Raw genomic sequence first — 20,239 nt, forward strand, 5'->3', positions numbered from 1 at the left:
ATATTTCAACCTAAGTCTTTTGTTTATCTTGGATCATCTACATGTCTGTACCAAATTGCAATGAATTCTTTTGGCCAGCTAAACAAATTGGCTAATTTTTTAATATTACATAATGAAACCCGAACTGGTAACATTTTTGATTGTTGAAAGAAATTAGTATACATGTGTGAAGCTTGTATGAATAATCATGACATTTTATTAAATCTGAAGCAATGAGGTACATGTACCAGATGTGTACAACTCAGTCTCTTCACCACTGCTTTTCAGTTAATTGGTAATTGAATGTCTTAGCTGTGTTTGACCTACTACTATTGGACCAATCATACGTTTGTGCAAGAACACTTCTGAATCAATGAATGTTACTTCTAAATACAACCAGAAACCTAATAATAGTAGGCATATAGACTTGACACTCAGCCCATATTGACCTTTCTCTGTAGGAAATTAAATTCCTGTATAAACACGGTAGAATTCTCATTTATCAATAATTCAGTGAATACAGGGAGTGTTTATTACTTTCCTTATAAAAGAATAATAATTTTAATGAAATTCTGTGCTTGTTATCTTACATATATCAAGGGTATTCATGAACGTATACAATGCAATATATAAGTCGGTTTTGTTCAGCAGACGATATTAGCTTTCGACAAATGAACACCAGTTAATTAAAGATAGAATTATATTTGGAATTAACAGTCATCAATATTTCTTTTTTCTCTCTGAAGTATAGAAGTTGATGTTTGCATCACCTTTCTTGTTTTGCTGGGGAAATAAGTGTGTTGAATTAAGTGAATTATTTCATCCTCACCATATCACTTGATTTGACATGTTTCTCCAAATACATTTATTGTGATGATTCATAATAACCAATTCTCTGGAGTTTCTATTAAGATACTATGGAATGACGCAGTTCTGTGAATTGGTATCCATTTCCTTCAGGTACATGTACAATTTTATCGCGGAAGTGAATTTCACTCTGTTTTGGTAATATAATCAAGTGCATTTGAATACATTTTATGGAAAACACAGTCGCACTTCCTGGTTAAGCTTCATTGCTTTATGTGTTGTGTTACAATGGGTTTCTATAAACGTAGCTGTGTACATCAACAGCGACATAAGTGCTTTGAAAACCACTAAGAAAACTAAAGTCAACACTTTTATTCATCTACATTATTAGCTTCTTTCAATATTGTATTTATACAGCGGTTGCTTTCTTGATGTTTTGATTTCTTATTCTCTGTAGGCAATCTGAATGATGAATAAATTTTTCAGTGGCACTGTACCGTTACAGGCCCCTCAATGTGAAAAATGAGACTTTTCTATGTATATTAAGTACCTAATTTGCATATTTGATAAATTAGAGTTGAAATACGTTGATGATTAAATATATATCTGCTTTCATTTTGTGACAGGTACTTTTTATTAAATATAATAACTTCCTGTATCACTCAGGTTTTATACATGCTCACATAAATTAAATCACATGACCTCGAAAGTTGTCTTTTATCTTATTTTATCATTTCATTCTAAAAGCTGAAAGCTAATCAACAATCCAATAAACTAAAACTGTTAGATTTGTTCCTGCCAGAAGTGATCACTTTTTGATTACTTGAGGGCATCCGTAAGGGATTATTTCACAAAAATCTCTCTGGCCAAAAGAACCCAAATGAAATTGTCACTGCTAGAATATATTTTTATTTTCCCTCACTCACAAAAAATCAAATGTCTCGCATCATTTAAAAGCAGTTTTTACTATGTTATCTTAAGTTGTGAGTCACCTTTTTGCAGCATTGCTGCACTCACTGTTGGCTCCTTTGAGAATGTAGGTGGATTGCGATAGTGAATCTAACCCATTAGTAGTAACAATCTGACTGAGTGGTTAATAGCGTTGAGCGTGGACGTGGTTGTACCATTTTCCGATGATCTACTTTTTCTTGTTTACCACCAGAGGGCAGTGTAAATAAGATACTTACCACATCCGAGTCATTATAGCAATAGTCATGAGAATTGACTAGTATTATTTAATTGTAATCTAGTATGCAATTTGTACAATGAATACAAAAATAAATTTACACCATTTAAAGCAGTGATAATACATGATAATTTTTTACACTCTTCACATCTAATAATCATTCAAGTTTAACAACATAATTCTTGTTCATAGTTTATGGTTTTGTATCTTTGTTTTTGTTCACAGTGAGAATTTCCAAGAATTTATTCTCCTCGGTGCCAATAGAAATCAGTGCTGCCCATCATGGAAGGCCTTAGCATATAGGTGTATGGTTTTAGCCAGAGAAAATAAAAATTGCCTCACTCTCTGAAAAACTATTTTTGCCAGCCTTAACAAATAATTCTCTGTCAAACTAAGGAGGAGTGGTGGACTAAAAAACTGAACCGTTAGTTTTATGATTGACAGCCTTGATGGGTGAAGCCATAAGGTTTTGAATGACAATATTTCAATGCATTCTCTATTCTATTATCATTATTTTCTCATTCTGATTTGGTGGAATGAAAAAAAAAAAGATCAGAAAATATGTCTGAGGTGACTTGTCAAATGAGGAATAAATGACTTGTTTGTGTTTCAACACACAGACTGCTTTTAAACTCTCACGCAACAAGACTTACTAGTGTTCTATTGTGATATAATTTTTCCTTGTTAGTCAATAAGTACTGAAATGTCTTTCATACTTTGACGCTTTGGTGATCATTCTGGTTAGTTTACAAAGTGTTTTTAAAATAAACTCTCAATATAAAATGCAGAATGCATTGAAAGAATATAGCTAAGATTATATGCACTTTATCATTTAAATAAATGCATAATTTATTGTGAATTAAACGTATAATAAAATTATGCATAATCAATGTGTTTGTTGTTGTATGACTGCTTAGCAGTTGCCATGAAGATAAACATGTGTGCTACTTTTTTATTCAAGAAGGTTAACAGGCATCTGTTACCGTGAAGGCATATGTTACAACGTGTCGGAATTTTGTGGTATTGCACTGTTATTTTCATCCTACCATATTAGGAAATGTGAATTCCAAATATGGAACGATTACGTGCAGGAGTGTCTAATAATAAAAACAAACATGGCAGTCCCCAGGGTTTGACCGGACTCCACACAAGGAAGTTCGCTGATTCTGTTCTAAACATTTTGGTTTTTGGCATTCCCATGATGTATCCTTGGGAGGAAAATATGTATAATATTAAGGATACTGCAAAGTATGCACTCAGACAGTACGTCGTCGCATCGATACTCCCGCTGTACTGTCTTCGTGCATACTTTTCGGTATTCTCGTAATAACTTCATATTAATACCAAAAGTACATTTTATGTAAAATACTGTAGTATTTTCATAAAAGGAATGATAGTAGTGAACAATTTCATGAATTATTTTGAAAATTTCTTGAGCCTGGACTTTTCTTAATACTTTGATAATTACAGACTGTAGTGGCAGGTCCGATTTGTTTCCATGGATACTGGGATTTTTAGTTTTACCAAGCATGTTCCAAGTATGCGCTATTTGGTGCAAAATTAGGTCAACTTGTTTTTCTGTTTTGAAATGAAGGTTGGTTAAAAAAATATGTACGGTATCATATATTTATTTAATTTTCAACATTATACATAATCAAATTCAAAATTTTACTATACAATTTTATATTTGTGAATTTATTTATCCAGTTGACAAATGGGAAAGAAAAAAACATTCTGTTGTCTACTGTCATGATGGATTATCACATACTGACAACTCTTACCCACAGTCTTCAAACAAATTTGGTCTAAATATAGACTGGCTTTCTAAATAAACAAATCAGTCTGTAGGTACTGTTAGGTTAACAAGGTTGCAGTTTTGAGTGTGAATAATGAAGACATGTATTACCAGTGAATGATTGATTGAATTCGATTGAATTGATATATTTTGACCTGCCTCTTGCAAGGTATCATGGGTAGAAAATATTGGTTTCAAATTCTAGTGTCAGTTTCGTTTTGCGTTACAAATGTTGGTATGATTTTTGACATGTTTCATTGCATGACACCACCTTGTAGTAAGAGCTTTTCTGCTACCATGATTCTTTGCATGATTTAAAAAATCCAGTGATACTAATTGGATGGATACATGTATGTGAGGCCAGTTCACCTTATGCGACCTCATAGTGCTAATGGCCTGTGATGTCCGGATTACTATGATGATCTTTGACCTATCAATAAACGACTTGGATATTAAATGTTTAGAGTAATCAAAAATTGTTGTCACTGCCTGGAAGATGTAATTGTCTTTTAAGGCAGTTTGAGTCAGATTTAAATGTATCACTACTGACTTTACATGTTACTGTACCTAGTGCAATGCATTATGGGATTGAACTTGTTACTGCACGTAAGAAAAAACTATTCTCATGCTGGCAACTCATTAAATGTATTGTACATTTTTTGAAGTGTTTTAATAATTGATATTATGATTGATAACAATAATTCTTTATGACTTTTTCATGTCATGTCGTGAGGAAAATTTCATCATATGAAGAAAAATGTCACCATAAAAGCCAGTGCAAATTTTTTTTGCAATTTTTCATGGCATTACAAAAGTGTTAAATTTTGTTTTTCATTTTTGATATCCTTAATGACAATAATTCATACATGTAATACGGTAATTAAAATATCAAGAAGATGACATAACTCTTCAATTTAAGCAGAATCTTTTAAATACCTGCTTAGAGTCGTGTCTTATGGATTCTTCTAGGTCTGTGATGACCATCAGCCTGGGATCAATGGCTGGTTTATCTTTCTAGCCATGCAAATTTATTCAATCATGACTAAAATACAGGCAAGACCACTACATTAACCAATGTTGAATCTTTTGAAAACAGATTTCTCCCATTCATTGGCAGATTTGATCCGACATTTCTGACGCCGTATGAGTCAATCTTAGAAATATTTCATTGGCTTATTCACATTTCCATCAAATAATATTCAGAAAAATCACTGCTCACAATGTGTGAGGTGCATTTGACCTCCTAAAACGCTCGCTGACCTGACAAAAACGATGAAACTAACAGATATTGAAATACAACTTACAACCTGTGTAAGTACAAATGTATGTACTGGTAGCTTCAGGTATTATCTCTTTGTGTCGTGTCACAGAAATGCTCGGTCACGAGTTGGTGTGATTTATAAGAAAGGTATATTAAGGTAGCGAGAAGGGAAATTTTCACTTTTTTCTTGATTTTTCAAAAATTGATAAAACGTTTACTTTAGACCTTGATACATCATCCCAGGTTTACAAAAGATCGAAATTGCGAAATAACGTCGCTCAAATCAGTGTTTTAAAACGCTAGCAGAAAAGACTACAACTGCCGTTTGCATATTGTTTATCTTTGAAAGGGTTTAAATGATAACATCTTATCTGTATACTCCGTTGTTGACGATTCTGATATAACGGGTGATAAGCTTCCAGTTGCAAACAATGAGTGTTTATCTAACGTCCATTGTCAGCATTATTGTTAGTCAAGACTTCGTCGGAGAAACATGGCCATACAGTACTCATTTCGCCCAACCTTCCGCTTTTACATCGACCGCTTAACGCTTAATTTCCGACCATGCGGTCTTGTCCGACCGGAAACCGACCGCATTTTAATCGCGTTTTTTTTTTTTTTTTTTTTTTTTTGGCTCGCTCGCTCATTGAAAACACCGACCGCTCGTCCAAACACTGATCACTGGCGCAGCAGGGGTGGTCGAAATGGTGGTTTTGATAGTAAAGTGTGAACGTACAACTAACTAGTATTAACTATTATTAAATTCTGAACGGCACTTCAAATCTAATAGTTGTATGACACTTGTATCGTGAAAGCAACTGAACTGGGACCTCTTGTTACGTGTTTTGGGTGCTTGTTCTAAATGTAATATGTTATTTTATTTTAATGAGACAATCACGTGAAAAAAAACATAGGTAACTCATTTTGACAGAGCAGAGAAACGAGGAAATGTTAATGATTAATTCCAAAAATAACGATACCGAATCCATGTCGGTCCATGTCTGGTAAAATTTGACATTCAATTTTTAAAATTAGGTCACGATCATTGAATGACTTCGGCCTAAACCGTATACGTATACGTAAAATTGTTCCCACAAAAAATATTTTCGACTAAAAACGGCCACAGGCCCTGAAAAAATCGAACAGAGCTTGACATGTATGAATAATTTATTGGGCTTAAAAATTTAGTTATAGCCATAGATATTTGGTGGCCAGTCGATGAACAATTTCGAAACTCAAGATTCACACGGCTGCGAAAGTAGAACATTCCGGAGGCGGTGAAACGGAAGAGCCAAACTTAACGCATAAAAATAGAACGCGTATTTTGACCTCTGTGGCCAACCAATGGCTGATCACAATTACGTTTGCGGTCGTTGCCAAAGAACTCCGCGTCCATCGCCTGGCGATGCTCTTCACCCCCCCCCCCCCCGGAATGTTCTACTTTCGCAGCCTAATCGCAGATTTTTCGAAAAACGTCGATTAGTAGAAATGTTCCTATTTTGGGCGGATTATTGATAGAGAATAATGTCTTTATTACACGGTCGACAGACATTCCAAACAATCAAAATTATCAACGAAAGACTAGGTTTATTTTAGGCTTAGAAATATATTCTTTCAGTCAGCCCATGCATGGAACTGCCATTTAGCTTCATAGTCCTTCAGCTTGTCTTCGCCTCGGAGGAAAACAACAATAATTATACAAAACACATTGCGAAGACTCAATAATCAGGAAAGAAAACCCAGACAACCATGTCGTACTTGTGTTGAAATACATTTTGTATTTCACGTCAGAATATTGTTTAAAATAAAATATTCAGTCCAAGCCAAATCGAGGCCAAAGGATCAGGTTGCGTGCTTATAACTTTTGTCAGCTGTTCAACATCTATAAAAACCATAAAGACAATTATAAGACAATGTGAACCTCGGAAATTTTTCTGTTAGTCCGAATTTTAAATGCGTGCGAGCGAGCGGTGATATTTCAGGGTTTGCGCGGTCGAAAATAAAACTAAATAATTGTCCAATTCAACAAGCGGTCAAAAAAGCGAGAAAAAAGGTGTTTGGAACGCGGGAGCGGGCGGGAGGTAGTGCAAAATGAGTACTGTAAATTTGCGCAACTTTCCTTTAAATCGTTTTATTTTCCAAGTCAATATTCTATTTTACTAATACACTGTACCATGTTTTCTAACGCAGTGGCGAAAAAAAAGCGTTGACAGATGAGGCAAAGAAAAATCTGCCACTCAGTGTCACACTCTGACACAGCAATTTTGTTTTCAAACATCGGCCATTTTGTTTCACCATGAAAACCGTTTTATTAGATCACTTATTAGAGACACTTGAAGGATTAGCTTGTTTGTAAACTGTCAGCGTGTACAGTGGGACAGTAATGTTTGTCAGAGGATTATCCCTCGTTATTCGTTTGCATAACAATGGAAACCCGAACGTTCCTGGAGTGGGGACTCAAATGCCAGCAGTTTTCTTCATTTTTCACGCTCGAGCATGAAATTATTCATTATCAGACACTCTTTATGAGCTCTATGATATCAGTGGTTAATATGTTTGGCCATTTTTAGTGAATATTTATAATAATGCTGCAAATCTACAGTGTTTTATTAACCAAAACTGTTTTTCGCGTTTTTCTCGAATTGAAGTTTCGATTGAGTACGACTCATTGGGACCGCCGCCAAATCAAGTGCGTTCGGACTAGGACATTCAAACTCGCAGTTATCGTTCAATAGATAATGATGGTGCAAAATATGTCTGGGTTTTTAAAGAAAATGCTTTGTCACAGAATAATAGTCTGTTAAAGGTGTCAAGTATGAAATAAGTTGAGGACAAAAAAACAAACCTGCATAGAAATCGGAATAATAGGTCTTTTGATTATCTGAGACGCATTTCAATGGACTTGATTACGGACAATGCATGACGTAAATTTCACCAGGAAATTCCGCAGTGTGCTCTCGCAATCGCGTACTTAGTCATTTTTACAAGGTTCGCCATTTTTGATGTCACGTGATAATTATGTAAACAACGACTGTCCAGTTTGTGCGAAATTGTGCCTCTATACTTAGTCTTTTGAAATATATAAGCTAAATTACTCTTCTGAACAACACAACAGACAGAGAATGTTTTATTCGAAAATGTCACAAAACCCTTCTCGCTACCTTAAGCTTCACAAGTCAAAAACTAGTTTTTTCTTCAGAAATTGAAACAGCCAATCAAAAAAGTATAATTTAGCAAATTCTTATCTGAAAATTGTATTAGCCTTAACCAAAATCATTGTTTGCTGCTCTATTTTTTTTTGTATAATAGTTTGTTCTGTAAACTATTTTAATTTCGCAAGGAATGAATTTTCGTGAGTCAGATACTATCAGAAAATAATGTTGGTACAGTGGTTAGTGTGTTTGCCTTGCATCAAGGAGGTGTAGGTTCAATACCCTGAGTCGACTGTTTACTGAGTACTGATAGTATAAATCACTGTACAGTCTTTCCTGCTTTGAGCGGCTGTTTCTCTCTTGCAATTAATACCAAGAACAAAAAAATGGCGGAAGAGTCTGCAGTGACTTCAATGTCCATATATGTCACCAGGTACCCCCCCCCCCCCCAAAAAAAAAAAACAACAACAAAAAACAAAACAAAACTAAACTAAACTAAACAGGATTCCCCTGAGATACTCTCAGACAGGGAGTATTAGTGACATTCACAACAATTTCTCAATCGAGAACACCAATGAATAACAATCTATGGTACATTAATTCTATTAAAAACAACATAATTTTCACTCATGGTTAGTTCTGATATCAAGTAATAAAAGCATGATTAAAAGTTTAACAAGTTGATGCCATATTGGAATGGATTGCAAGGTGAATGCAAGTTTCTCTGATTGAAACTAATGTCCTGACAAAACACAAAACCAAAGAATAACGATTTTTCAGATTTTCCCTGAAGTCATTCAAAGGTTTTCTCTCTCGAAGAATAATGTTACAGGTACTTAAGATTGATCAGATATAGCCCGCAGAATTTCATTTTAAATGGATTTTTCTAATTCTCCATTACCCTAGCCTTTTTATTTTTGACTGAAGTATGGCATTCAAAGATAACTGTCTAGGTGGAACTGCATGCAATCATGTTTTCAACTTGACTCCAATCAATTAAAGTTAATTAATAATTAGTAGCTCACGATTTGCACAACTGAGTTCCCTTTGATTGATTGACTCAGTTAAGAATGATTCTTTTCTTGGAAATTGCTGTCTTGAAATTCTAGTGTGCTTTGCTCTGTGTTGGCAACTAAATAATTGAACTGCAAAACTAATGCAGTCTTCTCCATCATTTCACGTAAAATCCTCCAAGGCAGAGCACTCATTTCCGCCGCACCTGCTGATAAGAAGACAAGTATTCTGTAGAGAAAATTAAAGACTGAATTATGAATTTATCAAAATCTTGGGAGTTTCACACTCTGTTAAGTACAAACTGACCGTTCAGTATGGAGAAATTATCAGAAAATTATATTTATCAAAGTATGACTTGAATTTCATCATAAAAACAATAGTATCAATGACGTGTATTTATCCTGTAGGTATTAATGTTAGGGGCCTCTTGTTTAATTTAATATGCAGAATCGTTAAAGCATCAGAAGTAATGGATTACTGCTAATGGTTATTAGTATGCGCAGTATGCAAATGATCTATTTGGCCTTGTACTCCCATGTGTAATGATTTCTGTGCATGGAATTATGTTTGTTTGCGTTGCACAATATCATATACATGTACTTTATGTTGAATATAATTGTACATAGGTGATACAATGTTGTGCCAGCAATCACATATACTCATTAGTATAGATACTCAGTAGTCAAATTCTACTTCAAGATTATATAAATAGCTGCCCGTGGGAGTCGTAATTGTTTTTGCGGTTGTTTTTATCACACTGAAATTTGTTATGTATTGTGAATAGTTTAAAGCGAGAGGGTTGTCACCTGCGCACGTGCGGGAATTGAGTCCCAAGCGATGATAACAACACACTTTAAAAACGCAAAGGCATATGGGTAGACGCTTGTTTGTAAACAACGAAACGCTATGATCATCTGACGCACGCGCAGGTGACGACTCTCCCACTTTAAATTATTAAGCTATACCTCATTTTACTTTGTAAATTATGTTAAATTTTAAAACTCAAGAAAACTTCTTATGAGGAAATATTGATTGAAAATTATAATTGTATTACGGACTGCTTTCAATGCAGCCAATCTGCAATAATGAGAAACCCTGAAGATGGAAACGCATACTTTTTACTGGTACATGTAAATCAGCAAAAGATTAGTCCATTAATTTAATGACAAATTTACCCATATTACTGATACATGCGTGTGTACAATGTTTGGATAAATCCTTACTCTGCAAAATAGCATTGCTTCCCATATGAGATAAACTCTAAGATGGCCATTTAAATTTGAAAATTCAATGTGGGAATTGGAAATCTCACTTTCATTTCTATGCTAATGTCGTGCTTCATTCTCGAGACCTTGTCTGTAACTTGAGTAAATCAAAATTCCTAGCACGTCCTGGGTTATAGCTCTCCCACTTCACTCTGTAAACAGCTATAATTGTATTATTGCTTATTCATTTAAATTTAACTTGCCTTTATTAACTTTCGCTGACTCTATTATAACATAATTGTGAAGTATTGTGCTTGTCTTACGTTATGTTTTTATTGGAGCACTCACCTTAACCTTTAGTTTGTATTGTTACTTGGCACGTAGTTACTACTTCCACATAGCAGGATATTTCACTCAGGGATTCATAGTGTCTCACTTCAAAGAAATGTTTCTATATACAATGATCATTGGTTCCGTTATTGAATTCATAATTAAATCAATGCTCCCTGTATTATTATTATTAATTGCTGGGGTGATCAATATTGTTTATTTTAACTTTTATTGGATGATTCTTATCATTACATAATCTTTTCACAATACCTTGTTTGTACTGATAATGATAAAAGTACCAGTATATGGGATAAAATGTTGCTGTCATGATCGTTGTTGTCGTCGTCGTCGTTAACATTTTCCCAGTGGTCATGATAATTATTCTGTATCTAGTCACACTTCAATGATTATATCTTGAGCATACACTCTTTACCATATTTGGTGTTGGTACACACCATATTTGGTGTTGGTACACACAATTTAATACATTGGTTGTAGTGTACATGTAGTTAAGACATTGTGACAAAAAAAAAAAAAACATTTTGCGTGGGTAGATACTATCAAATATTCTGTATTAGGAGTGAATCGTCAATAAAAGCATATTTGAGTTATATTATAATTGACTAATTATCCTCATTTTTTGTACTGCTTTCACTGAATATGACGATAATGATATCTGAGTCACCTATTATCATGAGTACAAATCCAACAAAATTACAGACTAAATTTCTTTTAATATTGAATTTGTACCATGGCCAGAGAATACTAGATTTGTTCATTTTGCGACGCTATTAAACTATTTTGAAATTAAAATACTCACTTCTTATTTGAAACCAAATTGTTTGGTCAGTGTATATATGTTGGGTTTAATATTCTCATGAATTCTGATTATTCATCCTATGATAGACACTCAGGACACAAGATGGCAATACTACTATGTTGAGTTGTTGTATACAACAGTGAAATATTATAATCCCAAAATTGAGCAAATGATCCCCTAACCACATCTAACTACCCGACCCTGTGAGGAAATTCTAAATTTGCAGTTTTTAGATTCATCAATGTTAGTATTTGCGGATAGATATTTTTCAGGTATTCTGTAAATAGATGTCTGAACACAAGTGAATTGTACTGGTAAGGATGCTGGCACTTAACTAATAGTTTCTTGACATGTCTATCCATTTAAAAGATTTAAAGGTTTTTGATTAATCTACAATGTAGCAGGTTAATTATTTGTGCAAATCTGAAATGTGATTTTGCATTCACTCTGGGATCTTGCGATTTGTGTAAAATGCACGGACCGAATATCTGTCGCAAAAAAATATTTTACCCTTTTTTTTTGCGTTTCAGAAAAAAACATTATCAGCTATCGATAAAATATTTTAAAACTTTTCAACAGTAGGAAGTAATCAACACAAGAGCCCTCTAATAACAAAAAATACACATAGTAAAAGTCTTGTGGTGTTTCAGCACAAAATGGCAGTATGAGGGTACAGAGATACTTTCTAACCGCAAAGAACTCTGGGAAGAAGAATGTGTCTATTGCTCTCTAGTCTATCAGAGTTACATTGATGCAATATTCAATGTTAATATCTGATATGCAATCCCTGAATGATTGCCTGCTGGAAATATAACATTTTATGATTTTACATTATTAAAGGGTATCTATTTATGATTCAGAAACAACCACAGAGTAAGCATTAAAAGGTCCTGTACAATTTGAACAGTATGTGTTCCACAGCTAAATGTTAGTTTATCGACCAAATTGCTATAGGTGTTTCAATACTATCTCAATCGCTGTGTTTACCAATTAAGTTTCTCGAAAAACCTGTGGGGATTCCTCGTTATTCACCCTAAATCATCAAGTCTCATATTTCACTCTATATGGAGCAAGCTATTCCATCCATCAAGGTAGTGAGTCTTGTCCTGGTGATGTACATGATTTATATATATATATGGTTGGCATCATTGCGACTATAATTGGGAGTAGCCTAAAACGACTGCTACTGCGGTGGCGTATGTGTAATTTAAATAATAGCCTGCTTGGCCAACAATGCATACAATGTTTGCTGGGTTTTACTAGATATAATGTTGGTACGAAAGATAAGATTCCCAAACCAAATCAGTTAATGGTATTTTATTCATTAAATATGTATATGATAAACAATTAAGGTCAACTCGTACTTTTTTTTTGGGATAAAAAATGAATCCAGACATGGACGATTGTTTCATCTGAGCTCTGTGCACTGACTGCTGTGCACTGACTGCTGTGCACTGCATGCAAAATTCTACACTCCCATTCAACTGCTCGTATATACATCTGTGAATAGGGTTATAAAGGCGGCAGGTGTCATCTGGCAGAGGAAATTATCATATCTCAAAATATGAAAGCTTTCCAGTTGAGTTGTACGTACATGTTCATAAAAATAGATGACCTATGATAGCCAATGTCAGCTACTTACTGGATGAGTTGAAGATCCGAATCATCACTGATATCCTCACTGGGTTACAGTTGTATCTAGGTCACATTATCTGCAATGTTATCTGTATAATCCATTCAATGATAACTAAAGGAATGGTTTAAACTGGCCTGGTCGTAAACTTGCTGTCAATTGTATTACCAGTGCATGCGGTTTATTTTGCAGTGCATTTTGGTAAATCCATTTTTTGATTTGTGAGAAATATTTTTACCTGCTGTGTGCTAGGAGCCTAAATTGAGTAAATATGTGTGTGTGTGTGTATATGTGTGTGTGTATTTGTGAGCAAGCTGTTCAATATCTCAATAAAGGCTTTAATATTCCAATATATTATCACATGAGAAGCTCTACTGCATATTTATGCATATTAATCATCTAATTTGCATAATAAATACCATTTTGTACATGTTCTTTCACCGCGACTACCTACCTTCCTAACAAATTCTAACAAAAATTCATGATAACTTTCCTATCACAAATTTACACTTTATGAAATAACATATGCGTCGGAGCAAGTTGAAAATCCAGGTTTACACTTATTCATGAGTATACATTAGTCACTTTTTAAGTGTGCCCTCTAAAAGACATGATTTTGACGGAATTCAGAGTCAAAATGGAATCTCCACAAATCAAGTTGAGTCAGCTTGTCTTCAAGAGTAAAATATAATTGTATGGGACTCCATAGATGACTTGAGTACCAACAAAAATTTTGTGGCCTCTGATTTCCTTTGTTTTTACACTTATTGGCTTTATAAAAAGTGAATTTCATTTCACCAAATTACAAATTCTGCATCTATATGGACAATGTTTTTCAAATTCACTATATCAATGTCAATGTCAATGATGCGCTTGTGATTTAGCACAAGTAGTTGCATCACAGCAAATCTTTGTATATCAGTGACGCGTCATATCTACTTAGAGGGCACACTCCTAATTTTACAGTTTAGTTGGATATTCCGACAACTCTAATTATACCTCCCCTTCACTCTCTCCTATTGTGGATCCTATAGTAGTCGCCGTGGATGTAGAAATCGTGCAAAATGTGCTAAAAATTCATTTCAAATCCATGCATGTTGTTTTCCTTGTTTTGTCATTCATATCATATTGCATTGCTTTCGTTTATTCATGTACTTGTTGTTCTGTCAATCTGCCGCCACTGAAAAATATATATCTGAAGATGCCGAACTAAGCGTCTGCATTGTGGCATGTGGGAAAAAGTAAGATGTAGTCATGGTGATGGAACTCTCCTGTAAAAGCCTGGGTTATAAATAACTAAATTTGTTGCCATCGATTCATGTTTTATACTTATTTTACCATCTTTTATTACATGCTTCTCACAACCCTCTCAGGTGGTTGTCTGTTTAACACTGAGTTTCACCTCATTTGTATTTTATATGGTTGATTCCTATTTGTAAGTAGGAACTTTTTCAACTCTCTACGTGTGCACCCCGTCGTCGGCATGTGCATGCTCGGCAAATTGTCCTGTCCATCTTCGTCCACCGTACCACGTCTTGTCACATACTTCCAATGTGTTGGTTTATGAATGTATATGTTGTCACTGTTGTGTGCATTTTTTAGTCTTCGTTTTTTTTATACTTTATCATTATTTTAGGTACTGGTAATATTTCTGCTGTCTCTAGCATCTGTTGGTGTGTATATTTTCCAAGCGGGGCAGTAAGTACAGCCTAAATAAATAGTGACTCCAAATTGGTAATATACATAAATCAAAACCCGTTATTTTGGATTTTTTTCAAACTAATTTTTAATTAAAGGAACAGTTATTCACTAATCATCATTTTCATTACATCCAAATCATCATTCATTTTGTTGCTATGGTAATATTGAAAAAAACTTCTGGTCATATTTGTAAGAATTTTACAAATAATATTGTTTCCTTTTTGAAAAGTAATTCTAAAAAAAGCCATGAAATTTAGGACATCCGCGAATTATAAAAATGTATTCCAATAATATTATGCCTCATTAATAATTAACATTCTGGTAACAAATCAACGATTGAAGCAGGATTTCATTATTATTAGATCTGTACCTAGCATTATCCCTAACATTCATCAATAAAAATGTAATATTTTGCTACATTTGGCTTCATAACGCTAAATGTTCATTTACATGTATTCCACTCGTATGATTTTTCGCGACCACAAACCAGTACAAAAGAGTTGGTACAGTTGCAATAAAAAAATGCCTACCTATCTCTATTGAAAAAAAATATTAGTCTTTGGGTGCTCATTTAGTAAGGGTCCCCTAGAAAAGTGTTTGTTGTCACTTATTAATATTCTGTGTATGTTGCTCGTTATATGATGGTCGCTATTGGCAGTCATGCGTGAAGACTTGGTGCCAGCTCTCGTTATTAAAAGCACAGCAACAAATCTTAATATTGCCAGGCTGTTATAAAACTACAAATTGATGTTTCCTGTGGTTACAGGTTCTACATATATGATCAGAGTAAACTTCATCTCATTTTCATCTGATATAGATACACAATCACAAAAACTGCTTTTTTCCCGACATATTCACGTTATTCATCGATTGTTGCTGGGCTAATCATATATGCCAACATTTTTGTGCTCGTTTGATTAAAAAATTTCTCTATTAGATGTAAATACTAATAAATGATTGAAAATAAGCAGTTGCATGCCAGACAGCATTTTGAATTTATCTTCACTTTTCAAATATTAGACTATGTAATTTAGTTCCGTGTAAGCAAAAATTTTAATTATTTTGCGTTAACTCCATGTTGCATGATGCTTGTCAAAGTCTAGTGCATGTCTGTTGTGTTTTATAATCACGATATTTAACAAGTTGTTAAAGTATACAATATATGTGTTCTACTAACTCATTATTCTTCAGCACTGAAAATTTACAAGAGGATACTTATTACTTACTTGACATCAGTTTGGAATTTTGCAGAATGTCAGCTTCGACATAATTGGATTCTCATTGTCCAATGAGAAGTGCTTATAATTATACAGTACAAAATGTAGCTATATACATGTATGGTCATAAAAAATACAAACAAAGTTGTTACCTTTTGTTTTTGTTCTGCAAACATGGACAGTTCTTGCTCAGTTTCATGCAAATATTACCTTGTACTGTAAAATACTTTTTAGCTTGAATTGATTTTCGCTGAAAAGACTTTTTCGGTGTTTTGTATGGAATTTATTTTCACTGATTTTTAACAAGTTGAGTGTAAAATATAGGAAACAGGGAATATTCGCTGGATTTTAATTTCACTGAATCATTCGTTCAGTAAAAATAGCGAAAATTAGTTGTAAAAAAAAATAAAGTATTTTACAGTACATATAGGTCTGTTGCAACTTGTTTGTTGTTATCCCATATATATAAAATGAAGCATTTCATTTTTGACAACTTATAAATTATTTTATAAATTCTCACACATAGAAACTGCGAAAGTTTTCATATTTGGAAATTATTATTAAACTATACATTGTATATTATTGTTATTATTATTATTATTGAAAACTAATTATTTGAAAACAAACAATTCAGTTCAAATAAATGCTTTACTATTATATTGTATACATTTTATATCTCTTGTTGATGTACGTGTTTCTTATTATCAATGGTATTTTACCAACAGGCCTATTGAGAGGTGTTTCGATGTTGCCAATGATTTGGTATGGCAAATAGATCTTAGTTTCAACTTGGTGTTCTTGATGTACTTTGGTTTAAGGGTGAGTATTGTTTTCACTGTGGACATACGGTATAATCTTTTGTTTATTTTGCATTACCAGTACAGCATATAAACCATGTACTGTAATGTCAGTTGTGTCAGGTGAAACACCTCTACATGTGTCAACAACATTTTGAGCCCAGGAGAGTGACAAGTTAATGCATACCTTGTCATAGTGGACAATGCTTTAATATACCATCTTCTGGATGATATCATTGCTTGACTGTATGCCCTGAGGTCTATATCTCTCTATCACTGTATTTATGGATGCTTTGTGTTGACCATTTGGGCAGGATAGTGACCAGTATGCACTCACATAGCACATGGCTTTATAAATTTATATAAACAATAATAAAACTATAGATATTGTGTTGACACCATTTGGGCAGGATAATGACTAGTATGCAGTCACACATTGTCTTATAAATACTGTATCAACAATATTGCCTTCAAATGTTGTGACTGTGATAATGTTTTGTAATAAAACCACAAGACATTGTATTGACACCGTTTGGGTAGGATAGTGTATAAATCACACAGCATTGTCATACTGTATGGAAACAACATTGCCTTCAATATATATTGTACATTTGTTAAGGAAATCTTAATTAATTCCACCAGTAACTCAAAATCATTGTATGGATGCATATTTTGTTTACAGTTCATTGCTGCAACTGATAGATTGTGGTTTTGGTTAGAGCTGAATTCTCTGGTAGATTTCTTCACCATTCCACCCATATTTGTTTCTGTGTATCTGAAAAGGCACTGGATTGGTAAGTTACAATGCTATGCATTATTAACACCGAGAAGCACTTAATATTTAAAATGTAAGATGTCGGAATATTATATGCCATATCGATATCATGTGTACGTGTTCGGCAAACTATGAAAGTGTCATGGTGATTTCGTTGTTATTAAAAAGTAATTTGATTGTATTTAATATGTATCAGATGTAGTTTCCTAAATAATTCAGTAGTGAAACCCCATTATAGTTTGGGTTTTACATTGTTGTATGTAGTGTGTTTGTCAGCCCCTGCTGGGCATAGTCGAAAGGCTTATTAAAAGTTGTACTGTGTTTTTGAGAAACATTTACCAGTAGTGAAACCCCAATATAGTTTGGTCTCCATATTCTGTATTTTTAGCTCCGCTTTCATTGAAGCTGAACGAGCAGAGCTCATGGGTTGACTGGACCTGTCGTCGTCTGTCCATCGTACGTAGTATCGTACGTTGACTGTCAACTTTTATTCAAACGATTTCTTCTCCCAAACCGTAAGCTAGATCACTTTGCTATTTATAGCACAGCTACCTGTGGTGGTCCTCTGTCAAATTTGTTCATTTAATTTCATTTCAGACATCACATCCAAATCTCTATTCTTAGGGAATATTTTTGTCATTTTTGGTCAAAATGAATTTTTTCCACAGCTGTTAGTCAGATTGCATTGAAATTTGGCATGAATGTTTTTGACATGGACTAGACGCTGACTTCATTTCATGAGACCATATACAAGTGTCTATTTTTAGTATATATTTTGGTTTTTTGTGTGCTCATTTTGCATGTTATTGACTTCTTCTCCAAACCCGCCTGCCAGATTGCTTTGAGATTCATAATCTCATGGATGAGTCCTCTCTCAAATTTATTCATTTGGTGAAGATATCTCTATTATTGTGAAAGTTATGAAGTTTTTTGTGAATATTTATTTTTTATTACTTTCCCATATATTATATATGGGCTATGTATAATACATGGACTGTAATAGACAAGTCTATTGTTGGGTTCTGAACTACCAGGGCCAATGTTTTTCAATAATGTTTAATTTCAGGTCAAGGTCATTTCGGTGTTTATACGTTTTGCTGCTATTAGACAACTGTAACAGTTGGAAGGTAGTCTTTTTCAGTAGACATTGTGTTGGGTTCTGAACTACCTGGGCGAATGTTTTCCATGGTATTTTTCAGTACACATTGTGTTGGGTACTGAACTACCTGGGCCAATGTTTTCCATGGTATTTTTCAGTAGACATTGTGTTGGGTACTGAACTACCTGGGCCAATGTTTTCCATGGTATTTTTCAGTACACATTGTGTTGGGTTCTGAACTACCTGGGCCAATGTTTTCCATGGTATTTTTCAGTACACATTGTGTTGGGTACTGAACTACCTGGGCCAATGTTTTCCATGGTATTTTTCAGTACACATTGTGTTGGGTACTGAACTACCTGGGCCAATGTTTTCCATGGTATTTTTCAGTACACATTGTGTTGGGTACTGAACTACCTGGGCCAATGTTTTCCATGGTATTTTTCAGTACACATTGTGTTGGGTACTGAACTACCTGGGCCAATGTTTTCATAGTATTTTTCAGTACACATTATATTGGGTTCTGAACTATCTGGGCCAATGTTTTCCATTGCATTTTTCAGTACACATTGTGTTGGGTTCTGAACTACCTGGGTCAATGTTTTCATAGTATTTTTCAGTACACATTGTGTTGGGTACTGAACTACCTGGGCCAATTTTTGCCATGGTATTTTTTAGTGCACATTGTGTTGGGTTTTGAACTACCTGGGCAATGTTTTCCATAGTATTTTTCAGTACACATTGTGTTGCGTACTGAACTACCTGGGCCATCACTGATCACAGCCTATCAGATTACAGATTTATTAAATCTGCAATATTGCATAGTTCTCTTTTAATCTCTATTCTATTTTGAATTTTAAAAATCTTGTCCTGACTGGCCATATCATACTCCACAATCTCCATTTCTTCAAACTGGTAATAGTACAATAACCAGCTTCTTTTATGGTGCCAAATTTTATCAACATCGCTCCACCCTACGTTTCCAACTCACAGTTAGCAATTACAACAGTGCTCTCTCGACTGCAAGGTCGCTTGTTTAATTAAAATATGGGATTGTGTTTTTGAGAAAAATTTACCGATATTACTTTTCAAAAATAGAATGCTAATAGGCAAACTCTGACAACATCAGAATTCTCAAGTAAAATTACTTTTCCAGGAAAAACAAAGGGGACAAACACCACAGATGGATCTCAAATATTTGAAACTGAACGTAAATAACTTAATTAAAAAAAATATCAGTTTCAGGAATTCTAACATTTTGTATTATTCTTTCAGTTTGTTTAAGTTACTGAAGTGGTCCTGATTTATATAGAAATTCGACATTGATGAAATACATGATCAATATATTGTCGGGTAGCATGTGCAAAATCTATGCACAGCCAAGTATGAAATTATATGTATCCAATCAGTGGTACTTTGGCTGATAACAAGACAATATATAACACTGATATATGATTAGCTAATTAAT

At 34.1% G+C, this 20,239-nt stretch overlaps 1 protein-coding gene across 7 annotated transcripts in view; it reads left to right on the forward strand.

Moving 5' to 3' along the window:
• LOC100375734 (calcium-activated potassium channel subunit alpha-1-like) overlaps positions 1 to 20,239 on the forward strand; it is a 124,345-nt gene that overhangs the window by 42,811 nt on the left and 61,295 nt on the right. For all 7 annotated transcript variants that reach the window (XR_014927440.1, XM_085493822.1, XM_085493824.1 and 4 more), the window contains exons 2-4: positions 14,819 to 14,880; positions 16,826 to 16,919; positions 17,580 to 17,691. Coding sequence is in view for 6 of the 7 variants with exons in the window: in XM_085493822.1 (XP_085349948.1) it covers positions 14,819 to 14,880; positions 16,826 to 16,919; positions 17,580 to 17,691 (268 nt within the window). In the remaining variant the exon portion in view is untranslated. The remainder of the gene's footprint in view (positions 1 to 14,818; positions 14,881 to 16,825; positions 16,920 to 17,579; positions 17,692 to 20,239) is intronic.

This window comes from Saccoglossus kowalevskii, chromosome 19 (assembly GCF_978046115.1).
Source record: "Saccoglossus kowalevskii chromosome 19, keSacKowa6.1, whole genome shotgun sequence".
In the NCBI taxonomy this organism is placed as follows: Eukaryota; Metazoa; Hemichordata; class Enteropneusta; family Harrimaniidae; genus Saccoglossus; species Saccoglossus kowalevskii.